General features: G+C 38.5%; 1 protein-coding gene across 3 annotated transcripts in view; it reads right to left on the bottom strand.

The window, feature by feature from the left end:
* The window catches only part of TP53BP2 (tumor protein p53 binding protein 2), a 66360-nt gene that overhangs the window by 5679 nt on the left and 33415 nt on the right, over nucleotides 1–27266 (bottom strand). For all 3 annotated transcript variants that reach the window (XM_017869949.1, XM_017869950.1, XM_017869951.1), the window contains 13 exons: nucleotides 25328–25410; nucleotides 21780–21881; nucleotides 19122–19296; nucleotides 18200–18381; nucleotides 17660–17824; nucleotides 17045–17273; nucleotides 15636–15746; nucleotides 14793–14941; nucleotides 13103–13565; nucleotides 10292–11067; nucleotides 7783–7920; nucleotides 6928–7061; nucleotides 3537–3703 (listed from right to left, as the gene is read on the bottom strand). In XM_017869949.1, coding sequence (XP_017725438.1) covers nucleotides 3537–3703; nucleotides 6928–7061; nucleotides 7783–7920; nucleotides 10292–11067; nucleotides 13103–13565; nucleotides 14793–14941; nucleotides 15636–15746; nucleotides 17045–17273; nucleotides 17660–17824; nucleotides 18200–18381; nucleotides 19122–19296; nucleotides 21780–21881; nucleotides 25328–25410 — 2874 coding nt within the window. The remainder of the gene's footprint in view (nucleotides 1–3536; nucleotides 3704–6927; nucleotides 7062–7782; nucleotides 7921–10291; nucleotides 11068–13102; nucleotides 13566–14792; nucleotides 14942–15635; nucleotides 15747–17044; nucleotides 17274–17659; nucleotides 17825–18199; nucleotides 18382–19121; nucleotides 19297–21779; nucleotides 21882–25327; nucleotides 25411–27266) is intronic.

Below are 27266 nucleotides of genomic sequence, written 5' to 3'. Positions count from 1 at the left end.
CAAAGTTTTTTAAATGGCCACAGTGTCTGAGATGGGAATGAAGAAAGATGGAGGAGATTCTGGATATTTTAGTATACTCAAAATAACAGCTCAAGTCCCAATTTGCAATAAATTAGGGACCAGGGTCTTGCCCAGGATGGTCCAGAACTCCTGGGCTCAGGAGATCCTCCCACTTCAGCCTCCCAAAGTGCTGGGATTACAGGCTTGAGCCACTGCACCCCGCCTCCAATAAGTCATTAGGAATGGAGAAAAATTCTCATTACTTTGCTATTTATCAGATTAAGAGTTGTAAATTACTTTGTAAAAAATTTTTTGAGGGGACTAAAAACATGCTCAATGTTACCAGTAACTTGGGAAATGCAAACTAAAGCTACAAGGTATCATTCCAAATCCCCCAACAGTTAAAGAGAACGTGGAGTAAAAAGAACCCTCTGCTAGATGTGTATCACTGTGACCTGGCAAGTCCACTTGTAGATAAACACCAGAAGACAAGTACCAAAATGTTCACAAGGATGTTTATAGTGGAAGGAAAGGAAGGAGGGAGGGAAGGAGGGAAACAGCACACATGTCCTTTGAAAGTAGAATAAAAAGATAAATTGTACAGTGAAAATAAACTATAGCTACAGGCAACATGAGTGAATCTCAAAAACAGTGATGAATGAGAAAAGCAGGCCACAGAATCACCAGTATGATTTTATACAAAGGGCAAAAACAAGCAAAACTGAAAATATTAGTTATAGGATTCATATACAAATGATGCAATTATTTTACACAACAAGCAGTGTTAAACGTGAAAGCAGTGGTCACTACAGACGTGAGAAGGGGCCACATCAGGAAGGGGAGTCCAAACGATGTCAGAGATAGTGGTTATGTTCTGCTTCCTAAGTTGGGTACATAGTTACTCACTGTGTGTAATCTATTATCATTACTTAAACAGCACATCCTGGTATCTATGATATACTTCATAAATTTTAAGAATCTGACCAAATATCTCTAATGTTTAAAAAAACATACTCCATATCTAAATATAGGTCAAGATGGTCAATAAATAAATTTAATACAGCAAAATATATATTAACACATTATATGTGTGTGTGTGTGTGGGTGTGTGTGTGTATATATATATACCTAAGTATATATTATATTTTTTTTTTTTTTTCTTTTTTCCCCGAGATGGAGTCTCGCTCTGTCGCTCAGGCTGGAGTGCAGTGGCACAATCTCAGCTCCCTGCAAGTTCCTCCTCACGGGTTCACGCCATTCTCCTGTTTAGCCTCCAGAGTAGCTGGGACTACATGCACCTGCCACCATGCCCGGCTAATTTTTTGTATTTTTAGTAGAGACGGGGTTTCACCGTGTTAGCCAGGATGGTCTCAATCTCCTGACCTCGTGATCTGCCCACCTCAGCCTCCCAAAGTGCTGGGATTACAGGCGTAAGCCATCGCGCCCGGCTTTTTTCTTTGGAGACAAAGTTTCACTCTTGTTGCCCAGGCTAGAATGCAATGGTATGGTCTCAGCTCACTGCAACCTTGGCCTCCGGGTTCAAACAGTTCTCCTGCCTCTGCCTCCTAAGTAACTGGGATTACAGGTGCCCGCCACCACAGCTGGCTAATTTTTAGTACAAGTATTTTTAGTACAATATTTAGTATTTTTAGTACAGATGGGGTTTCACCATGTTGGCCAGGCTGGTCCCTCAAACTTCTGACCTCAAGAGATCCACCTGCCTCAGCCTCACAAAGAGATGTGATTACAGGCATGAGCCACTGCACCCAGCCAACACATTAACGCCCATAACTTCAGCACATTGGAAGGCCAAGGTGGGAGGATTGCTTGAGCCTAGGAGTTCAGGGCTGTAGGGAGCTATGGTCACACCACTGCATTCCAACCTGAGTAACAGAGCGAGACTGTCTCAAAAACAAAATAAATATATATATATATATAATTTATATTTATATATATAAAAATTTTTTAATATGTTACTATATCAAAATATTCTATGGTCCAGAGTTCAAAACAAAACATAAAAGGCTGGGCATGTGGCTCACACCTGTAATCTCAGCTCTGGGAGGCTGAGACAAGAGGATTCTGTGAGGCCAGGAGCTTGAGACTAGCCTGGGCAACAGAGTGAGGCCCCATCTCCAAAAGAAATTTAAAAGGTCAGGCATGGTGACTTACACCTGTAATGCCAGCACTTTGGGAGGCCAAGACAGGCAGATTGCCTAAGCTCAAGAGTTTGAGACCAGCCTGGAAAACATGGCAAAACCCCATCTCTACTAAAAATACAAAAACTAGCTGGGTGTGGTGGTGCACAACTGTAGTCCCAGTTACTCTGGAGGCTGAGGTGGAAGGATCACCTGAGCCCTGGCAGTTGAGGTTGCAATGAGCTGTGATTGCACCACTGTACTCCAACCTGGGTGACACAGCAAGACCCTACCTCAAAAATAAATAAATAATAATAAAATAAAAAATCAGCCAGATGTGGTGGCAGATGCCTGCGGTCCCAGCTATTTGAAAGGCTGAGGCAGAAGGATCACCTAAGCCTGGGAGTTTGGGGCTACACATGACCATGCTGCTGCACTCCAGCCTGGGTGACAGAGTAAGACCTCGCCTCTAAAAAAATAAAATAAAATAATCACAAATATCAACAATAAAAACTACCAGCTGAGAGAGATGAAGAAGGGAATTTGAGGTTTGTGGTTCTCTGACTAGGGCCTGAAAAAAGGCCTAGAGACAGAGGGAAAAGTGTTCAGCACAGAGGGCAGAGGCGTCTGTTTTACCCTTAGGGGTCTTCCAATCAACTGGGAAAGGAGTTAACTGAAAACTTGAACAGTATGGAGTTCTGGGACCTCCTCATTTGTCTCTGTCTTCCCTCCTTCTTTAATTCCTCTTAAGCCCAACTAAAGAGGAAAATTTACCTCAACTTCTAAGCCTTGTAAACAAAAAAAATTTTCCTTGTAAATACAAATGCCAATCAACATATATCCATCTAAAACTTCAAGTCCATTTTCCTCTAGGTACAGATCTGATGGTAGCAATCAGAACCATAAACTCAAAATCAAAAAAACAAAAGAGAAAAAAAATAAAAGACAGCTCCAAAATATATGTTGCCTTTATTTCACTATATGACAAGTTTGATTTTTCGGAAACCTTGGACCATTTGGGTTCTTAAACTGATCCTGCACTTCTCTTGCTCATGTTGTTTGGAGAGGGGGGTCTGTTTACTTATTTGCAAGGATACACCATCAATCTATAAGTACTAAAGCCTTAATAGAGGGTCTTTTGATGGTAGAGTCATTAACATCACTAGGTCAGATGCTGCAGCACTGTCTTTTGTAGTTGAAGAAGTCCCTGACAATAGCTGTTTCTAAGCATACAAACAGAAGCTGTATTATCTGTGACCAAGGCTGTTGTATTTTCAAGGTCCAAGACTGTGGATAATACAAGATTTTTTCCAAACAAACATACTTATTGAATTATACCCTGGAGATATGAATAAATGAATGCAGTAATCAACACATTTAGTTCTACTTGTCACATACCATAAAGAAACTGGGAGCACTGAGTGTAGCCTTCCTCCATTTCCTCGCACTTATCTGCAGCAGTCTGCATGTCACTGTAGGTCATGGCAAACACAGCGGCTCCTGATTCCACCAAAAACTTACACACTTGGACGTTGTTACATGAGGCAGCACAATGTAATGGAGTCCTGCGAAGCAAGACACAAGGGCTAGAACTGTTTTCCTAAACTGAATGACACCTGCTGTGATAAGATATCTGGAAAGAAAGTTGTTGAGTCTTTCATCTACCAATCTTTCTTCTGAAAACCTCTTAAACAGTTTTTTAAAAACCAGTTCAACATAGATTATTGAACCCATCAAAGAATTACAGCCACAAATGAAAATTTCAGAGAGTCATGGACCACACTGGGGCTGGGAGCTTGGCAAAGGGTGAGAAGAATCAAGGACGTGGATAAACAGAAATGAAATCTGTATAAAAATTTAAGAAAAACAGTATTTAAATGGATTTAGTTCTATGTTCTGGAGCACCCAGCCTAATTCTTTCTGTCAGAGTAGAAGGTCTAACAGTCCTTAAATTATTTAAGTTACACACCTTCACTCAAAACACTGGCCTTTAAATATATCTATTTATTGTTACCAATTTTGAAGGAATTAAGTTGCATATATGAACTACCTTTATATTTGTTAAATCCCAAGTTAAAATAAATTTTAATTGAAAAAATTTGTCAAATCAATTGAGACCAGAAAAGTGACTGTAAAATACACACATTTCAATCTACTATAGGTAACTGGTCAGCAGCAATTTATTAATACCATTAAAGAGAACCTTCTCCAGCATCTCAAATGTTTTATAACAGATTATAAACGACCCTAGACTAATAGTAAAGGTATAACAAGAGCCAGTACCACTGCCCAAACTCAGAAGGTGAGTTTGAAACTGTTAATCAGGCTCTGAAGTACCTACTGTTTCCTCTCCTCTTTATTCTCCCTGGGTATACAGACTTGAAAAAAAAAAAAATAGACCAGGCGCAGTGGCTCTCAGCACTCTGGGAGGCCGAGGCAGGCAGATTACCTGAGGTCAGGAGTTTGAGACCAGCCTGGCCAACATGGTAAAACCCCAACTCTACTAAAAATACAAGAATTAGCCGGGCGTGGTGGTACACACCTGTAATCCCAGCTACTGGGGAGGCTGAGGCATGAGAATCACCTGAACAGGAGGCGGAGGTTGCAGTGAGCCAAGATCATGCCAGTGCACTCCAGGGTGACACAGCAAGAGTCTGTCTCAAAGAAAAAATTATTATTTTTTTCTTTTTTGGCCAGGCACAGTCACTCACTCCTGTAATCCTGGCACTCTAAAAGGCCAAGGAGGGCGGATCACTTGAGTTCAAGGTTCAAGACCAGCCTGGGCAACACAGCAAAATCCCATCTCTACTAAAAATACAAAAAAATAGCCAGGTGTGGTGGCACACACCTGTGGTCCTAGCTACTTGGGAGGCTGTGATGGGAGAATTGCTTCAGCCCACTTCAGCCCAGAGGGCAGAAGTTACAGTGAGCCAAGATGATGCCACTGCACTCTGGCCTGGGGGACAGAACAAGACCCTGACTCAAAAAAAACAAAAAAAGAAAGAAAAAAATTTTTTTTAATTCCCCGTTCCAGATTTTTTTTTTTTTTTTTTTTTTTAGGGTCTTGCTCTGTCACCCAGACTGGAGTACAGTGATGTAATTTCGGCTCACTGCAGTCTTGATCTCCAGGCTCCAGAAATCTTCCCACCTCAGCCTCTCCAATAGCTGGGACTATAGGCACACACCAGCACACCTAGCTAATTTTTAAAAATTTTTTGTAGAGACAGGGTCTCTCTATGTTGCCCAGGCTGATCTCAAACTCCTAGGCTCAAGTGATCTTCCGCTTCAGCATCCCAAAATGCTGGGATTACAAGTATTAGACACCATGCCTGGCCAGAACACTATCACTAATAGTTTGGCAAATATTACTATAGATTGTTTCATTGCATGCTCTTTAATAATGAAAAATTATATACAATATAAATGCCCAACGTTAGGAAAACAAGGGCATTATGACACAGTAAGAATTTGTTTTGTTTATGCTATAATGTTAAACTAAAAATATAGGCTTAAACATTACATATGTTAGGAGCTTAACTACATTTGTGAAAAGCATATGAAAAAGAGCTTGGGCCAAGTACGGTGGCTCATACCTATAAACCCAACACTTTGAAAGGCTGGGGCAGGAGGATAACTTGAGTCCAGGAGTTCGAGACCAACCTGGGCAACATAATAAGACCTTGTCTCTACAAAATAAAATAAAATAACTTTTTTAAAAGACCCTGAAGAAAATATATTAAAATATGAATGGTGTTTACCTGTACACTGTGGGGATACAGATGGCTTGTTTTCCTCTTATTTCTATTTTGCATGTTTTCCACAGTGGACTCACATTAAAATATAAATGTTTAAAAATTATAACCAAAGTGCTTCTCCAAGCATTAAAACAAAAATTGGAAAACAATCTCAATGCCTAATAAAAGGGAGACTGTCACAATGAGTATGCAGTCATGTGATAGAGTAATATGAAGCTAACAGAGATGTATGTATGTGTGCATGCAATTTATATATGCATACATGAGAATTTTATATCGTAACTATTTTCCATATTATGAGAAAAACAAGTTGTGAAACTAAAATATTGGAGTAAATATAGTGTGATTACAACTTTTTTAAATCCTATAAAGAAAAAAGTAAATTGTATTCTTCCACAAAAGTAACACATTATAACTTAAAACTTTTTTTAAAATAAGATACAAAATTTGCTATCTATTCTACTAGTTTTGGGGGTGACAGGATCTTATTAGGACCTTTATTGTTATTATTTAATGTTGACTAACATTTCTCCTATCCTGCAAACAATACTCATCACTTGTAGTACTGCTTGTGTTTTACGTACACCCTGGTTCCATGACAAACAGATTCCATGGTCAAATATATTTGGGATATGTTGCAAGTTATAATCCCCTCTTGGAGATACAGAATGGACATTAATATACTGAAGACTGTGAACCATTTCAGGGGCTTGGGGATACCTTGCCTAAATCAGCACTTCTCTCTTAAGCTTTGCTTAATGATGCTAATTAACTGCGTACTACTTTGTTACACTTATTTTTATCATTAACTACTAAACTTGTTAAAACTCTACCTACTTCCAGGATGGGAATGAGATGACTGTTCCATGAACACATGTTAATTCCTCAAAAATAGATACCACATTTCTCTAGCTAGATTACAAGCTCAAGGACATACACTGACATACTTCTATGTCTTCCAACAGCACTATGACACTGCTTATAAACCGATTCCCACAACTGAAGTCTGACTGGAGTTTAAAAGAAAATCTTACCATCCATCACTATCAGCAGCATTTACATTTACACCAAACTGTACCAGGAACTTCACGATTTCTGTGTGGCCTGCACACACAGCATTGTGAAGAGCCGTGATGCCTTCATCATTGGGCAGGCTTGGGTCATCAACCTGTATCAATAAGAAGGGTGAACATAACTCTAGTTTCTTGTCACCTGAACTGTCACTACTAACTGGTTACTTTAGGGTCAAGAGGACAGAAACAGACTCTTGTGACACTTTTAAAAATCATAATTAAAACCTAAAGCAGCCAAGAAAACTATACCAAGAACAATTCTAGAAATAAGACAGACAGAATAACCACATTAAGTAGGCAGTCACTATAAAAAGGTTTTTTTTTTTAAAAAAGTAGCACGAGAAACTATATCCTTATAGTCATTTTTGTTTATTTATCCTCCCAACTTCTCACCACAAATTAGTTTCTAAGTAGAAGCTGCATTTGCTATGGAAAGAAAAAAAAAATTTTTTTAAGTCAACTAAAAATATTTTAAATATTCTAAAAGTAGAGACCGCATCTCTAACCTAATACAGTATAGTACAAATCCATACACGAACAATTTCCAAAGGGGAGTCATGATCTCTCTTAAGAAAGAAAAGTACTCTAGAGGACTCCAAGTGAAAACTGAACTTCCAAATGATGACAATTCGATAGCATAGAATTTAAAATAGCATGGCCTATTCTAAAGCATGCCCAAGAGTTCCTGAACACAACCCCACAATGCCTAAAAAGGAAAACAATTTTAAAATACAATTTCTCTACAGTAGTTTTCTAATTAGAGCTTTAAAACAAAATACAAGGTCATATTTAGAAATTTACTAATTATAATCATACCTCATAAATAATTCTCTGTACAAGGTCAAATTCTCCCTCCAAAGACGAATCTAGCAGTAAAGCAAGGGGATTGAATTTCACCCTCATTCCATGAGCAATACGCTCTGAGCCGGTTTTACGCAAGTTTGTCCTTTTACCCTGTAAAGAAAATGGGTGGAAAATTTAGGATCCTGGTCTAAGCAAGAGAACAACATCAACAAATGGGAAGGAAAGACTTCTCAGCTACATTAGTGAGAGGAACTTTAACAACATAGATTTGGCACATTTTATTGAAGTATAACATTATTCAGAAACGTATACAAAACTAATATGCAGCATAATGAATTTTCACAAAGTGAACAAACACCATGAAGCAAAGTTGGAGGAACATAACTTTAAAAAAACTAACGTAATTACATTTGGGTAATACGTTATAGTATAAATTAAACTAAGAGTATAATTAGAAGTGGCAAATAGGCCAGCTTTCTGTCAAGTATCAGAATTAGCCAAGACTGGTCTTTAGATTGCCTACCTAATATAGTATAGCAAACTCCCCTCTCTTCAAGTGGGCAACAGCACAGTTCAGAACTACAACAGCTAACCTATATTAAATGATTATTCATTAACCCTCACAAAAACCCTATGATCCCTAGTTTACAGATAAGGAAACCAAGGCACACAGCTAGTAAATGGCAGAGCTGGGACACAAATCCAGGTAAGTTGGCTTCTTTAAAGTCTGCCATCTTAACCATTTCACACCAGAATGCCTCCTCAGAGGAAAGCATATAATTAAGGTAAATAATACAGATTGTTAGTCTGTCTTAGGTATAACAAGAAGAAATCCTATCACCTTAAACTTTTAATGAATCAGGCTTAAAATAAAAAAGGCAAAATTTTAAAGACTAGATCCAACATCTTATAAAACAGGTTTCTTAAACACACCCAACAAAGTAGAGACATTTACTGTCGTGAACTGTGACACACGTACTCCACATGCTTCTTTCATTTTATCTCAGATGTGGAAAATTGCCAAGTTTTAAAAAACATTAAGTGACAATATACTTCACAATGTGCAACGGCTAAAATGTTGTTCTTTGAATGTTGACTGTGGTTAATATAAATCATAAGCAGTACAGTATAACGACACTTGCCAATCCCACTGTTAAAGAATGTACGAGATAGTTGCTTCTATTTTACTTAAAACAAGAAGAAAAAAGTAAGACATTTTACTAGGAAAAGAACTGCAGAATCTTAATTAAAAGAAAGTATGATATTTTACCAATTCTATTTTCCTTTTTTCTCCTGGAAAATGTGGATTATTTTGACATAGCAACAAAAAGGCCAGAAAATAACAAATGGCTGTAACGTGGATTCGTTTTGGTCAATGTGGCATAAAACTTCCTTCTTTTCTTATGTTTAAAACTCAAAGAGAATCAAGCCTTAGAACTTAGGAGCCACAGAGTTGTTTAAAAACTGTTAACCTCTATTTTAAAACTTTTTTTTCTAGCTTCAAATGTTTAGTACATAAAAGTTTTAAGCAAACATTTACTGTAGCCAATTGCTAAAAATAACTCTGGACAATCATTATCTTTGAATACTATCATATCTAAAAGATAACAAGGAATCAAATGCAAAGTATATTTACAAAAAATTATTTTAATGCTATTTTGCTTTGACCAGGGTTTTAAACTTCACAGTCAGCATTCTACTTCCTTTCGTGCTTACTGAAGCAAAGTGGCCTTCAAATTAAACTATGAAAAAGCATACTTCATTCAGACCATTCTGGGATTTTTATTTTCTGTCACCTATTTCAAAAGTGAGAGAACTGAAGCTTAAATTTCAAACAAAAGCTTACCATTTGGAAGGAGTGTGGAAGGTGCACCCAAGTCAAAACATACAAAATTTTAGAATAACTTTCGTATGTTAAAGTACAAAAAAATCTTAGGGATCACCAAGTTCACCAGAGATTTTCAGACTTTGTTGAAGGGGAAGAAGAGGCTGAAGAGGGGCCCCTCAGCCCAGTTACCCCTCCCTGCCCTCACTTCATCCAGAACCCTTCCAATTTTACCACTGCTGTAAGTTTGAGGTTTCACCTAACATTTCATTTTTTAAAATTTCACCGCTAGAAAATTTTGAAAAAGATTGACATCACCAATGAGAGAAGTTACACCATCTGCCTGATTTCACACAGCCAAACTAGTAACCAAAGTTTCAAACCCAGGTCTTTTGAGTCCCGGTCGAGTGCTGCTTCCCTAGTATGTGACATCAGCTAGAGAAGAAACAGCAAATGCAGTGTTTACAGGGGTAAGAACAAAACTCTGTTTCCTTCACAAATAAATGGGTTCTCTCTAAAACAGAAAAATGTTCTTTATATTGAATAAATTGCATTATGAAAACATTTATAAGATCCACTCTGTGCCAAGGGAATCGTAAAATAAAAATGCAAACTGGGAAGAAGAATGTGACCACCAAGAAGACCATAGCCAAGTAAACGACTCCAGAAAAGGCCATGAGATAGCACACTACTTACAGGAGGCAGAGAGACCTGCCCGGTGATTTCAGGTGGGCGCATGCTCACTGCGTCTTCTCCTGGCCCTTCAGGCTCCCCAGATGGGTATGGTGGGGGTGGGTATGGAGGGTACTCCTCCAGATACACATCAAGCAGATGGGGGGCCTCTGGATTTGGTTCTTCCAGGTTTTTCTGGAGATTTGGGCTGTTGTCTGGGACTCCCTCAGGCTCATAATCAAGGCCAGGAGAAGGAACTGGCATGTCACTGTTCTCTGTGCTGGCACTCCCCACATCCTCTGGGGACAATGACTCAGGAACCAGAGAGACCACCTCCTTCTCGGGCTCCACATGTAAATATGGATTCTGGATTTCTACCGGGCTTTCTGAGCTGGCAGTCACAGAAGCTGACTTGGATGGGTATGATGGGACAGAGATGGTCTCCATGGCCGCTATGGTGGTCCTCTGATACAAAAGCTTCTGAATATTTGGCCCGTTAGGACCCTCTGGCTCTGTAATAGAACTACGTTTCTTTAGTGGCCTTGGTGCATTAGACAATTTCTTTCGTAGGGCTTCTAGGTCAGCATCACTCTGGTTTCGGTATGGATTAGATAAGAAAGGCAGTAATTTAGTTGGGCTGAGTGGCCGAGGAATTCTTTCGTTTTCATGGTTCTCCTGAACTGAAGAAACAGGCTCTGTTTCAGGTTCTGGACTGCCAGGCTTGCCCTGGCTATTGGAATAAATGTTCTCTGGGTGCTGCTGTTGATTCTGGGCAGCAGCAATTACAGGCTTACCATATACTAATTGGAAAAGGAAAAAAAAAAAAAGCCCTGATTAGCATTAATTAAACAAAACTGGCAAGAAACAGAAACAGCTAACAATAACTAAAGCCTCTTTTAATTTCATAGTTGTTACTACACAATCCCCTTCAAATATAATTAATTTTTAAAAATAACAAATTACAAAGCAGGGAACCCATCTTTGCATAATAAACTTATTACAGAATCAAAACCCCCACTGGGTGTAACATGCACCATACCTCATGAAACAATAAGAAAATGTTGCCAATTTTAAGAAATCACTGTCTGTGGCCGGGAGTGGAGGCTCAGGCCTGTAATCCCAGCACTTTGGGAGGCCGAGGGGGGAGGATCACGAGGTCGGGAGATCCAGACCATCGTGGCTAACACGGTGAAACCCTGTCTCTACTAAAAATACAAAAAATTAGCCAGGCGCAGTGGCAAGCGCCTGTAGTCCCAGTTACTTAGGAGACTGAGGCAGGAGAATGGCATGAACCCGGGAGCTGGAGCTTGCAGTGAGCTGAAATCGCGCCACTGCAGTCCAGCCTGGGCAACAGAGCAAGACTCTGTCTCCAAAAAAAATCATTGACTGTAGCATCCAAATTTAAAATAACAAAATGTGAAAAACATTTAGAGCCAATGAAATAACAAAATGTGAAAAACATTTAGAACCAATGAAAACAGATAATCCTCTTATGTGTCCAAATTAAAACGAAACATCTTTCACTTTTAAAGTGAGAACTTCTATTTGGCTTATAAAATTATTAAGAACCACTTATAGTTACCAAAGATATTCCCTGTTAACATTCTGATTATATTAAAATTATCTATTTCCCAAATTATTCCATTTTCACCAAAGACCCATGAAAAGAGTAAGAGGTAGCATATATACTGATTCTTTGCTGTCTAATTTCAATTATGGCATCTTAGGTCACAATTACATTGTTATTTCATGACTACAAAGCTATTTTCATTCAATTAAAACATTGTCAGTTTTATTCTAGTCCTATGAAGTAATAATTTAGAAAGAACCCAACAAATGTCCAAACTGTGTATGTTTAATACAAACTAACCTTATGTTTTTACATTTAGCTAGTGGCTATGTCCTCATTACAATGACTCTAAAATACAGTAGAGAATACATGCATGTTTTCTTTTTTTAGACGGAATTTCGCTCTTGTTGCCCAGGCTGGAGTGCAATGGCACCATCTCGGCTCACTGCAACCTCCACCTCCCAAGTTCAAACGATTCTCCTGCCTCAACCTCCTGAGTAGCTGGGATTACAGGTATGTGCCATCATGCCCAGCTAATTTTGGATTTTTAGTAGAGACAGGGTTTCTCCATGTTGGTCAGGCTGGTCTCAAACTCCAAACCTCAGGAGACCTGCCCACCTTGGCCTCCCAAAGTCCTGGGATTACAGGAGTGAGCCACTGCGCCCGGTCACAGTGGAGAATATTTTTAATAATAATAATTATATATATAAAGACACATAGACACATAGACACACACACACACATATATGTGTATGATGTATGTGTATATATATCTACATATACATGTCTATGTATGTTTATATATGTGTATATGTATATACCTATACACACACACACACATACACACACACATATATGTATATATACACACATACACACACACGCGCGCGCGGGCACACACACAGACAGGGCAGTGGTCCAGTCCTCTGCCCCCCAGACTCCATGTGACAAGAACATCTGGTCAACCTACAGTGAAGACACACACCTTCCTTTTGCACTGTAATGACCCATGTATATCTGGTTCCCACTCACCAATAAGCCCCTCCAGACTTGAGACCACACTTTATTCATCTATTATCTTTCGTGCCTACTACTGTAGGAGCAGACATTTAGTAAGCACTCTTTTAAACTCCCAGTAAAGAACAGAAGCCACAGTTAAAAACCCTTAGCATCAGTCAAAATAGGGATTATTTTGCGGTCTGCTGAGAGATGGCAGCTCTGGTGTAGAACTTAAGCACGTCACCTACGAACGTGAAGAACCTTACCACTTGAAAAGTGTGGCCCTCTGGTATGAGTCTTGGTCAACGCGCTCTGCACAGCCTGCTGGAAGTTTTTTCCTGGAGCCTGCTGCTGCGTATACATGGAATATATTGAACTTGCTGCCACGGTCTGGGGTTTTCTGAAGGGTGGAAGTAAGGTGTCTTTGGAAGGCTGGGGAGTAAAGGGCCGGACAGCAGCAGCAGGTGGACTTTCTTGCTTAGAACCTAGAGAAAGGGTCTGGTCTTGGCCAACTGAAGGTATGCTAGGAGACAGCAGCACTCTCGGCTGCTGCCCTGATGGTTTTGGTTTAGTTCCCATGGACGGAACAACTGTTGACAACTGCTGAGAACTTCCATCTGGCTTAACGTCTGAAGGTGGTTGATTAGTTTGTCCAAAATAAGGCAAATTAATCTGTTTTGGTTTTGTAGGAACAGGAGGTGGTACTTTAGTCACACTTTTATTTGCAGCCTATAACACACACATAAAAAGCCAGTTAAAATACTATATAACTGGGTACATAGGATGTTCTAGATAACCTAATTTCACAAATGTAAGTATACACTATAAAAATAATAGCTCTGGCAGGGTGCAATGGCTTATGCCTGTAATACCAGCACTTTGGGAGGCCGAGGCAGGCGGATCACGAGGTCAGGAGTTCAAGACCAGCCTGGCCAATATGGTGAAACCCCATCTCCACTAAAAAAATACAAAAATCAGCCAGGTATAGTGGTGGGTGTCTGTAGTCCCAGCTACTCAGGAGGCTGAGGCAGAAGAATCACTTGAATCCAGGAGGTGGAGGTTGCAGTGAGCCAAGATTATGTCACTGCACTCCAGCCTGGGCGACAGAGTGAGACTCCATCTCGGAAAATAATATATATATATTAACTCATATTTTTAAATTGTTAATTAGTTTTTGTTTTTATATATTTATTTCTTTTATTTATGTATAGACAGGGTCTCATTTTGTTGCCCAGGCTGGTCTCGAACTCCTAGTCTCAAGTGATCCTCCTCCCACCTCAGCTTCCCAAAGTGCTGGGACTACAGGTGTGGGCCACCACGCCTGGCTGTTAACTAGTTTTAAATCTCTGTATTTACTCACATTTAATAATGAACTTCATAAATGCAATACAATCTCTCCCCTTTATGACTTCCACCTTGTTTCCACTTCCTATCTGGGCAATTTTAATACATTTAAGTGCCCACTTGAAAACTTTTGCTGTCATCTTTGATACTCAGATGGCATCAGTAATGGGAAACCATTCTTGTTCACTGGAATTTCATGCAATCTAGACAACTGTAATAAAACACACCTAACTTGGAGCACTCACACACAACCTGGTTATCAAGGATTAAGAATGCAACAGTTACAGAAAATTCACCACACAATCATTTTGTAATTTTGAAGAAATAACATACTTGAATAATACAAATACAGTGTTCTTTGATGCACTTATACTTTTTAGAGAATCACACGAAATATGACCCAAAATAAGCACATCAGTCATTCTCCCACCAGGTGTGAGAGCACAAACAGACTCACACAAGAGAAATTAAAATAACAGAATGCTAATGTATTTTCTAATCTCCTAGGTACATCCTGTTTCTTCTGCTCTCCCTCACATAATACTTTATCCCTTCTAAACACTACATTATAGAATTACTATTAAATTGTAAAACCCAGATATTTGTAGGTACCTGAGCATCCCGCAAGATATCTTCACTGCTCTGGTTCTTCCTCAGAGTACCAAAGGAAGGTGGGGCAGTGGACTGGTCTACTGCATCAAACATTGAGAACGGACGCACCTTCTTCTCTTTTTCCCTCAGTGGAACCTCTCCATCATCAACTAAAGACCAAAAAATCACAATGACATTCAAACTGTTTGGAATAAAATATCTCATTCACTCATAAGTTTCTCTCTCCTAAGTCTTCCTGAAAATCTGTGTCCACAAAGCACGTTCCTATTTTTTAATTAAATTAATAAAAGGATAACCCAAGCACTATAATGATCGCACCTGAGTTCTCCCGCTAAATTAAGGTGTTCTGGAAATAAATTAAATACTGTTAAATATTGTCCCTAGTGGTAACACACTAGAAAATGAACTATCAGCCGGGTGCAGTGGCTCACACCTGTAATCCAAGCACTTTGGGAAGTGGAAGCAGGTAGTTCACTTAAGCCCAGAAGTCCAGTCTGGGCAACATGGTGAAACCCCATCTCTACAAAAAATAGAGAAATTAGCCAGGCATGGTGCACGCACCTATAGTACCAGCTACTAGGGAGGCTGAGGTAGGAGGATCACTTGAGCCCAGGAGGTGGAGGCTGCACCAGTGAGCCATGAGCATACCACTGCACTCCAGCCTGGGTGACAGAGTGAGACCCTGTCTTTAAAAAAAAAAACAAAACAAAAAGGACGGGACAGGACAGAAAAGGAAAGGACAAGGACAAGGACAGGAAAGAAAATGAACTATCTAAAAAGAATACACAGCACCTTTTAGATGACCAAAATTTAATGTCCAGGAGTAGCACAAATAAATCTCACCTTGATCCAGAGCATTCCCAGTGCTTTGAGGTGCAGAAGCAGAGCCTTGGCTCGGGAAAAGGTCTGCATTTGAAGGACTCCAATCAGGGCCAACTGGATGGATTTTAGAGCCTAAAATACAGAGAAGCAGCTACAAATAACTCAGCATTCTAAAGATATTTTTAATGATTTTTACTACTAAGACTTTCAATCTCTAAAACAGCTTTAAATTCCAGACTCACAACACCCCAAAACTTTACTTAGAAAATACTGTATTATATTTTATATTTCTAATTTAGTACTTTACTCAAGCAATTTAAAAGTAGTCACAGCAAGTCTGCTTGAACCAGCAAAGGCACATTATTCTTCATTGTATTAGAAAACATCACCATCACACCCAGAAAATAATTTCCAATTCAAGAGACCTAAGGGTCTAAGGTGTATTTTATAAATGGTATTTTAAGTGACACATGCACAACAGTAAATATGTGGACTCTTACTCTAGGACTTCAACTGCAGTCTTTCACAGATCAGCATATTCAGGTTTTTTCTACACAGATACTTAAATTTCAAAAGCCACTGCTTTCATTTTTACTCACAGAAACAAAGCAAATATAACTCTTTCCACAATAAAATCCAGACTGCATGGTACTATTGTTTCACAGTAGTAATTATGGGAAAATAACAAATAATTTGAAAATCAGCTTTTTTTTGCACATGATAACGGTTAGAGAACAGAGACAACACTAGCTATTACTTCTTCTGTCCAGGGGTCTGAATGGCAAGGTCATTAAAGGATGCTTTACCCCCAATTTTCCTACAATTCTCCCTACACTTTCTCCTCCCATTACAAAACACTGGCTTGCACCTCTCCATGTATCTGAGAAGTATACAGAATGCAAACATCACTAACACAAGGAGCCTCTGCTATTTTCACTTTTAATCTCCCAATATGTTTAATGTTATTCTAAAAATTATCAGCAAATTCTTACATGTAAGCAGATATGAGTATTTAACATTACTCATCAACATGATAGATTCAGAACCTCACATTCTGTAAAGATGACACCACAAACACTTACATATGTTTTACACAAAAGAAAAGTTCTCAAGTTATTAATATCAGATCAAAATTTCCTTAGCAACAAGAAGGAACTTTTAAAACAATTTTCAGCTTTATAAAGATATTGTATTTTATTTCATTTCCTGAATAGAATTGTATTATTTAGGGTTAAGAAAAATCATCTTTGTACAACTATGGTATCAATTTTAATTTTTTTAACTTATCATTACACTAGCAAAGAATACAAAAGGATTTTTAGAATTCAAACATGAATAATGAACACAAAGAGAGATTTTTTTAAAACTCAAACTTAGGAGAAAGAATAGTGGGGGGATAGGAAAGAACTAGGCTCTGCAGGACTTTTTACCTTTAGTTTGTGAAGCAGCCCCAGATCTCATGTTGGGCAGCGTCTGTATTTTCATCGGCCCCTCTGAAGCCTGCATGACCAAGGAACCATCCGGCAGGGCTGGCTTCACCAGCAATTCAGGCCTTGAGGGCATTCGCGGCATAGTAGATGACTGGATATAGGGACCTACTGCAGCCACACGGCTTGGGGCTGACGCGGCTTGCTGGGGAAGATTTCCATCAGATGAAACCTTAGGACAGAAGCACAGGTCCTTCAGTATTAAAAATCACCTCAGGAGATCAGACTTAGAAACTAAGATGTGACATTTTCTTTTTTAAAATGAGGACTTTCACAATCTAGCCATAGAGTCTACAAAAAAACATTCCAAAATAAACACTCCCCAATGAACTCTCACCCACACTTTATTACCAGTATTAGAAAGACAAACAGAGCTACAAAGGTAATAACATTAAAAAGTAAAAAAGCAGCGGATTGTCTTTTGAGGATCCATAAACAGCGTCTGTTTTCTGAGGGCACACTGAGTAATGATTCTGAAGAAGGTGCCTATGAGTAACCTCACCGGGCTGGTCATCCTTTTCCCTCCTCCCCCAAACCATTACAAAACGGCCCACTTACCGGTAGATTTTCTTTTTGCTGTAGAGCTGCCTTCTTCTTCCACAGCCGGTCCCTCAGCTCATTAACACGCTTATCCATGACTGCCACTTCTGAATTACGCTTATTCAAACACTCCCTCTGTTGTTGTAGCTTGGCATTCTGCTCTTGATTCAATTTGTTTCTTAGCTGAATAAAAGAGAGGGGAAAAAAGGTAGCCAAGGAGTAGGAAGAAAATGTCTCAAACAGTTAATCACATGGTTAACTATTACATAATTTCTAAAAATATGAGGTCCCTCCACCCCTCCACACTTCTCATCTCATGGTTTAAAATTAAATGACACCTGTGCAAGACCACCAGCTGTGGTTATGAGGAATGTCTCAAATTTCCTGTCTGGGGTACTATAAAGTTTACTCTGGATTCTCTGGAGTTTAGCTTCCCCCCACAACCTGCCTTCTCTTTAAGGAAAGGCAACTGAAATCTAGCACCTCTTGCTACTTATATGAGCAACTCTGTTTCTGGAAAGGAGGTTGTACAGCATTTGGCAAACAGCTACGGTCTACCTGCAGCTCCTTATAGAGGCGATCAAGCTCAGCCACTGCAGACTGATTGTCATGGTGGCCATCAATCCTGCCGTTCTTGAGCATCTCGAGCTGCCTGGTCAGTTCTTCTACTTTTGACACAGCCAGGACGAGCTCCCTCTGTTTTTGCTGGAACAAACTATTCATCTGTTCAATTTCCTCCACTAGATGAGAGAGAGAATAGCAACAACAGTTGAAAAGAAAAATAAGAATGGACCACTTCCCAGGCAATCAGGCTTTACAATAAACTTTCTAATAAACAGTAGAAAAATTTTTCAGAATGTCCTAGAAGCAACCTATTTCTTTCAGAAGCACCTGAAATCAACAGAGACATCTTTAAATCTCTGTGCTTCAATCTCAATGTATCATTATCGGAATTTGCATTTAAAATATTATTAAACTCCAAATTTTAGAAACAATGAAAATTTCTTTAGAACTTTCAATTTTATAAGATTAGGTGGGTCTATTAAATCACTAACATTCTGATTAAAATGATATTGTAATAGATGGAGCTATTACATGAATAAAAATCCTCGCCTTCATCAAACTCTCAGTCAAAAAATGTTAAGAGGGGAAAAAATACTACATTTTCCAAAGGTATCTTAGAAATCCTGTATAAAACATTCAACAGCTGAATCCAATTCAGAGGAACCTGCGGCATCAAAACTGCAGTGAATAATATTTTTTTCAAAAGATTCCCTTTAAAGTTATCTACAGATCAACCATGGTGGCTTGCACCTGTAACCCCAGCTACTCAGGAGGCTGAGGTGGGAGGATCACTTGAGGCCAGGGTTCAAAAAAGACCAGCCTGGGCAACATAGTAAGACCCTGTCTCAAAAAAGAAAAAAAAAAAAAACCAGACCAAAAAATGTAGAAAAAAGTAAATCTATGAGGAACAACTCACCAAGTTTTCCATTGCTTAGTCTCTTCTGTTCCACGTGGCCTTTAAGTGCTCTCACTTTTTTTAGCTTAGCTTCCTGATTCTCAGCTATTTCTTTTAGCCTTTTAAGCTTCTCCTGTTCAGCAACTTGTTGCTGTTGTCGCTGATCTTGTTGTTTCAAAAACTTTAAGCGCTGTTCCTAAAAATAAAAGTAATCATTAGGTATGTCATTTAGGTAGGTACACCACTAAGCTCAAAATAGCCTAACCGCAACACTTAGATGTTGAGATTGAGGTACACTTGTAACCCTGGTCTGTTCTCACCTTCTTCCTAAACATTGCCATCAGAATCACATTGGAAGTCTGTTCAAAACAGATACTCCTGAGCCCACCCTAGAATCTCGGGGATAAGATCCAGGAATCAGTATTTTTAACCCAAGTGGTTCTTATGCAGCAAGGATGCAGCGATTCTTGAACTAGTTTTCATAAACTGTTGCAACAATTTTAAAAAGCAGCTCATGTAGAAACGGGAAGCATTATAAGAAAGTATTTAAATGTATAAGATTTGGAGTACATTTAGATTCGAACCCAAGCTCTGCCACTTATTAGCTATGAGACCTTGAACAAACTGCATAACCTCACTAAGTATGCAAGTCTATGTTTCTTCATCTATAAAATGGGGATGATCAATAGTAACTACCAATGTTACTATGGTGAAGATTAAATGAAATGTGAAATGTAAATGTCTTTGAATGGTATTTTATGTAGTATATTCTCAACAAATGGCCACTGAAAAGAGCTAAAGAAATATTTAACACCTTTAGAAAGCTGCAATTATGGAATCTGAAACTGTTTCTTTCCCCTGCCCCAAGGTACTTTTGTTATAGCAGTAATTTTGTTTTATTACATTAAAATTTTAACTAAAACTGAGTAACAGAGCCACACAATTTATAATCACAGGTAAACTAGTTCTTAGATTAATATACCTAAAACATGTAAGTAACATGGAAATAATCAAAACAAAAACCCTGGCTAAGGCAGGAGAATTACTTGAACCCAGGAATTCAAGTCCAGCCTGGGCAACACGGTGAGAACCCATATCAAAAGAAACAAAAAAACCCCACAAGCACTTGTTTTTTAGTCCTTGAAGACTAAAAAGGTTAGCAATTTATTCTTCAACAACCAACCTTTTTATTTGACTATATATCCTTACTACTCAATGTAATGTGCATGAGCATCACCTGGAAGCTTGTGAGAAATGTAGAAGCTCAAATCTCAACTCATACCTACTGAATCAGAATAGGCATTTTCAACACGATCCCTAGGAGATTCGCATGTATCTTCAAGTTTGAGAAGCAATGATATACATGATTTTGGAAAAACTGGGGTCTGGTATTACAAACAGAAATGGATACACAGGAACCCTAGAAGTATGAAATGGAAGTCCACACTGCGTGTTGAGAACTGCCTTGAAGAATTCCTGGCCATTATTTCAAAGCCCTATTGTGTAACTTTGCCCATGACAAACCAACAAGTGTCTACCCCTGCTTCAGTGGCCTTATAATCACTAAAGGACTGGTCAATTGTGGATCCTGGGTGTTAAGGCCAGGGGTTGACAAACCATAGCCTGCAGGCCAAATCCAGCTTGCTATCTTGTTTTTTTAAGTAAAGTTTTATTGGGACACAGCCACACCATCTGTTTACCCATTATCCATGACAGCTTATAACAGCAGAGTTGAGTAGTTGCAACAGAGGCAGCAAAGCTTGCAAAGCCCAAAATATTTACTACGTAGCCCTTTACAGAGAAAGGTCTGTTGGCTTTTGGGTCAGATTGGAAGCCTATGGCTCGCAGGAGAAGCAGCAGTTCTGATGGTAACAGAGTGGCTTCTTATATTTTCCTTGTTCAAGGCCAGGACTAGGGTTAGTTTGTGGATAAAGAATGTTCCCCAAAAAAAGGCAAGCAGCCCATTATTGGTGCCAAGTTCCAGAAGGGGACAGTATTAGATTATTCTGATCCAAGATTAACCATGCCATGTTAGAACTTTAATATTCCTCTTGCTGTGGCCCACAGTAGTTCCTAGGAGCAAAGATGAAGGGCTCTTTCCACCTTTCCTGTCTGACTGATAACCAGCATAGCATAGTTAATCTTGATTAGAATCAGGAGTCAGGAAGATCTTGAACAATTAGGATGATATAAGGATTTCTACAAAATGCTGTAGTAAGGACTTAAAAAGAGCACCAAACAGCAGGTGGCTTTTGGGTTGACAATGTCACCTCATATCTGTGAGGTAATTGGCTTAACGGGGGTAGAATGTAAATAGCCTTACACATACATTAACAATAGTGGCCTGTTAGGTCTTTTAAAAGAAGATGCTACCAGCCGGGCACGATGGCTCACACCTGTAATCCCAGCACTTTGGGAGGCCAAAGTGGGCGGATCACCTGAGGTCAGGAGTTTGAGACCAGCCTGGCCAACATGGTGAAACCCCATCTCTACAAAAAATACAAAATTTAGCCAGGTGTGGTGGCATTTGCTGGTAATCCCAGCTACTTGGGAGGCTGAGACAGTGGAATCACTTGAACTCAGGAGGCAGAGGTTGCAGTGAGCGGAGATCGTGCCACTGCACTCCAGCCTAGGCGACAGAGTGAGATTTCATCTCCAAAAACAAAAAGAAGATACTACCTTAGTTGCCAGCAATTGTTGCTGGGCTTCAATCTGTTGCTGCTGGCGAGATGCCATTTCCTGAAGTTCAGCAAGAGTCAGATCCATCCTAGGACTATTAACCTACGAGTAAAAACACAAATAAACACAATCCCAACTTACTATAAAACTATCACAGAGATTCTACCCTCAAAAGTGTATGTAAAAGCTTCATCTGAACCAACTACGACAAAATTACTTAGTGATTTTTCTTTCATAATATTAAGCAGACCATTCTTACATTAATACTCATCACATTGACTTTTTAAGATGTAAAACATACTAATATACAATAATCTTTTATTTTAAGTTGTAAGTTTAAAATTAAATAGTTTCAACAGTCAGGGACATAAATGGAACAATTCAGAATTACCTTGTTCTGTAATTTATATTACAACAGAAGATCATATGTTTGATCATATTAAACATGGTATTGAGGCACTGGCAGCAAATCTAGAATTTAGTCATTGGAATATCATTTAAAAATACAATAGCACTAAAACATTCAGGACACATTGGGTCATCAGAAATAAAGCAAAGACATCCACTCTCACAACATCTATTCTACATTGTCCTAGAGGTTCTAGCCAATGCAACAAACAAGAAAGATAAATAAACAGCATCCAGATTGGTAAGAAAGAAGTTCAACTGCCTTCATAGACAATATAATCATCTATGAAGAAAATACTATGGAATCTACAAAAAAAACTACCAGATAAATAGGTTACATAGCAAGACCGCAGGATTAAAAAAAAAAAAAAAATCAAATATGCAAAAGTCAAGTACATTTCAGTATATTAGAAACAATAATAAATTTAAAATTTTAAATACCATTTAGAGTATCAAAAATATGAAGTACTTAGGGATAAATTTAATAAATATGTAAGATGTATATACCAAAATCTCAAAAACTGCTGAAAGAAAATCCAAATAAATGGAGAGTTATACCATGTCAATGAATTGGAGGCTCAATACTGTCAAGACAGCAGTTCTTCTCAAACTGATCTACAGATTCAACAAAATCTCAACTGAAATACAAACAGGCATTTTTGTAAAAATTGATGTTGATTCTAAAATTCATATGGAAGTACGAAGCATCTAGAATAGCCAAAACAACTCTGAGAAGAATAAAGTTGGAAAACTTACATTATCTGACTTCAAGACTTATAAAAGTTCCAGTGACCAATGCATGTGGTATTGACGTCAAAATAGACAAACAGATCAATGAAACAGAATAGTGAGTACAAAAACAGCCCCATACATGAGGCAACTGATTTTAGACAAAGGTGCAAAAGCAACTGAGTGGAAAAAGAATAATCTTTCCAATAAATACTGCTTATACAATTAGGTATTCATATTAAAAAGATAAACTTTAGGGCCGGGCACAGTGGCTCACGCCTGTAATCCCAGAACTTTGGGAGGCCGAGGCTGGTGGATCACCTGAGGTCAGGAGTTCAAGACCAGCCTGACCAATATAGTGAAACCCTGTCTCTACTAAAAATACAAAAATTAGCTGGGCGTGGTGGCGGGCACCTATAATCACAGCTACTCAGGAGGTTGAGGCAGGAGAATCACTTGAATCTGGGAGGTGGAGCTTGCAGTGAGCCAAGATCGCACCATTGCACTCCAGCCTAGGCGACAGAGTGAGACTCTGTCTCAAAAAAAAAAAAAAAAAATGAACTTTGATTCTCACACCATATGCAAACGTTAACTCAATAGGGATTATAGATTTAAAGGTAAAACTGAAAACTACAAAACTTCTAAAAGAAAACAAAGGAAAAAAAAATCTCCGTGACCCTGGGTTGGGCAAAGAGTTCTTAGATACAACACTAAAAGTATGCTCCATTAAACAACAACAACAAAAAAAAACTGGATCCAGACTATTAGAACTCTCAAACTCAGTAAGAGAGCAAAAAACTGGGCAAAAGATTTGAACAAATAATTTCACCAAAGAAGAAACACAGAGAGCAAATAAGCACATGAAAAGATGTCCAAAATCATTAGTCATTAGAGAAATACAAATTAAAACCACAAGCAATACCACTACACATATATTTTAATGGCTAAAATTAAAAAGACTGACCATACCAAACGTTGGCAAGGATGTAGAAACAGTAAAACTCTGGTGGGCATGTAAAATAATATGATCACTTTGGAAACATTTGGCAGCTTTTTAAAAATACATATATAAAGATATAGTTTATCTCTTTAATAGAGACACAGTCTTGCTTTGTTGCCCAGGCTAGTCTCAAAGTTCTGGCTCCAAGTGATCCTCCTGCCTCAGCCTCTAGTTGGTGGAGGAGGAGATACATTGTGTCCATATGCACTAAAACAATGGCTAAGATCATTTTTATCATTTGCATATCATCCTTTCATCATTGTAAGATGATTATTAAATCAAAGAAAAGACTGGGTGCCATGGCTCATGTCTGTAATTCTAACACTTGGGGAGGCAGAGGTGGGTGGATCACTTGAGGTCAGGAGTTCAAGACCAGTCTGGCCAACATGGTGAAACCCCATCTCTATTAAAAATACAAAAATTAGCTGGGTGTGGTGGCACACACCTGTAATCCCAGCTACTTGGGAGGCTGAGGCAGGAGAATGGCATGAACCCAGAAGTCAGAGCTTGCAGTGAGCCAAGACCATGCCACTGCACTCCAGCCTGGGCAACAGAATGTGACTTGGTCCCAGAAAACAGTAAAATAAAATAAAAATAAAAATAAGTAAGTCAAAGAAAAGAAAAAGAATAATCTGAAGACACAGTAAGAGCAAATGGTACTTAAGATCATCTGAATTCTACTATAAATGTACTGATGATTGGAAAAAGGTAATTTAGCTAATCCCTAATGGCACTAAAAATAGTGACCTCTGAAAAGAAATGTCTTCCAAATATACCAAAGATGCATGCTCAAATTCACATGCAATAGCAAGAGCATAAATATATAATTTTCCTTTTTTTTCTGAGACAGTTTCACTCTTGTTGCCCAGGATGGAGTGCGATGGCGCAACCTAGGCTCACCGCAATCTCTGCATCCCGGGTTCAAGAGATTCTCCTGCCTCAGCCTCCTGAGTAGCTGGGATTACAGGCATGTACCACCACGCCTGGCTAATTTTGTATTTTTAGTAGAGACGGGGTTAGGCTGGTCTCAAACTCCTGACTTCAGGTGATTCACCCACCTCAGCCTCCCAAAGTGCTGGGATTACAGGCGTGAGCCACCGCACCCGGCCGATTTTCCATTTTTAATAAAGTGATGATAGCAACAAATAAAATCACCAAATAAGAAATACTTCCTCAAACTTGCTCAGCATTTATTTTGTTCTGAATTTGTGTCACATTAAACATACAATTTCTTCCAATAGTCAGCCATAAAGAGATCATTAAAATTAATAGTTCCTATGAAACAAATTTAAAATAACCTTTAAAAAGGAGCCATCCTTAGCCCATTGAATAACATAGTAATAATGAATAAGATTTGAAGTTAAAAAATACATAGACTGTGGTATATATAGTATGGATAAAAACAACTTACACCATTCTCCTTTCTTCGATATTCACCAGGAACTTTTACACCATTTCTTTTTAAACTTGGATCCTGAGATCTTGGTCCACTCACTAAGGACAAAATCCAAAAATTATGCATTAACACTAGAGTTGACAGATATTTTAAGAACCAGTTCATTTCCAAGTTCTGTCATTACTGCTGTTTGATATTTTAAGTTGAATGTATTCTTAAAACAAAATACTTTCTAATAGCAATGGACTTAAGGTCGCATAACTCAGTGTGTTTTGCAAAATTAATTTCATGGAACAGTGAATACGTAGCACTACTAAGTATCACATGCCACCTAGTCATTAGGAAACCTGTCTGATTCACATACCAAAGAAGGAAAACTTAACAAACTTAATGTACTTCTGACTATGAGTAATTCATACCATTTGCTGATAGTTGCTCTTCCTAGTCATCTATTTAGCTACTCAGTAGTTAAATCAAAAAAAGCTTCACTGAAATAGTTGAAAATTACATCGCTGGGCGCGGTGGCTCAAGCCTGTAATCCCAGCACTTTGGGAGCCCGAGACGGGTGGATCACGAGGTCAGGACATCGAGACCCTCCTGGCTAACACGGTGAAACCCCGTCTCTACTAAAAATACAAAAAACTAGCCAGGGGCGGTGGTGGGTGCCTGTAGTCCCAGCTACTCGGAGGCTGAGGCGGGAGAATGGCGGGAACCCGGGAGGCGGAGCTTGCAGTGAGCTGAGATCCGGCCACTGCACTCCAGCCTGGGCGACACAGCGAGACTCCACTCTCAAAAAAAAAAAAAAAAAAAAGAAAGAAAATTACATCAATGCATCCTTGTACTCACTAACAATACTTTTAAATTATTATGAGAAGAAAGCACTTAAAAACGGAACAAGTAGTATCTTAATTATTTGGTTTACTGCAAACATTTTGTGGTAATTTGTAAGTACTATGAAGTACTTCTACATTTATTTAAGCAAAATATTTGTTTAAGTTTGTGAAGGAACTATCCGGAAACACTATATATTCTGCTTTTTTGGCTAAAAAGAATTTTTAAAGTCAAAATACATGGGTCTTTCAGTACCACTTAATGTATCATAAAAGGAAATATCTTAAACTAATACATTATAAGAAGCAAAATACCAAGAGAATTTTAAAATACATTAAATTAAGCTCATACCTGTACTTCCCAGAAATTAAAAAAATTATCAAATTACCTCCCAAGAAACTTAAGTAAAATGTCTATTATAACTGTCAGGAATCTTAGCACAAATTCCCATTGCTAATAAACAAACAAACAAACACGTCTACTCAGAGCCAAGTATTACACTTACAACTAATTCTAATACAATCAGCTTTTATTTTTAAAATGCAGCTCAATTATCTGACAAAATAGCTCAGGTAATCTGCCACAATATTTCTGTAAGGAAAAAAAGAAACTTCTATAATTTCAGAATAATTGCCTTCTTTGCTGTCTTAAAGAGAGAGCACTTTAACTAGCTTCTCCTTTGTATAATCAGTTACCTAATTAAAGAAAGCAGCAAGAGCCTTAAACATAATTTCATATACATTCTGGGTCACAGGTCCTAATTGAATTGGAAAAAGAATATGGTGACAGTCTCGTAATCCTTAATCGAGAGGTCTAGACCAAAAAGAGTAAGTTAACACCTTAATAAAGGAGACTGAAAAACAATACTGTTTTATCCCAATTTCAACACTATGTGGCACTGATGCTTTGTGACAACGTGAAAATAGCTCCTTTATCTTCAGATTATAATTCTCACATTACAGACACTGAAACTGCATATTACACTATTGAGAGACTATTCAATAATTTATCCAGTACTAGACAGCAAGATATTTGAACAGGTAGATGAATGGGTAAAATTCAACTAATTAGAAAAGAGTGCATGCGATGTAAATAGAGAACAAAATTAAAAATAAGATATACA

This window comes from Rhinopithecus bieti, unplaced genomic scaffold, assembly GCF_001698545.2.
Source record: "Rhinopithecus bieti isolate Rb0 unplaced genomic scaffold, ASM169854v2 scaffold_1673, whole genome shotgun sequence".
NCBI lineage: Eukaryota > Metazoa > Chordata > Mammalia > Primates > Cercopithecidae > Rhinopithecus > Rhinopithecus bieti.
The sequence above is the reverse complement of the archived record's forward strand: the minus strand, read 5'-3'. Positions and strand labels throughout refer to the sequence as shown.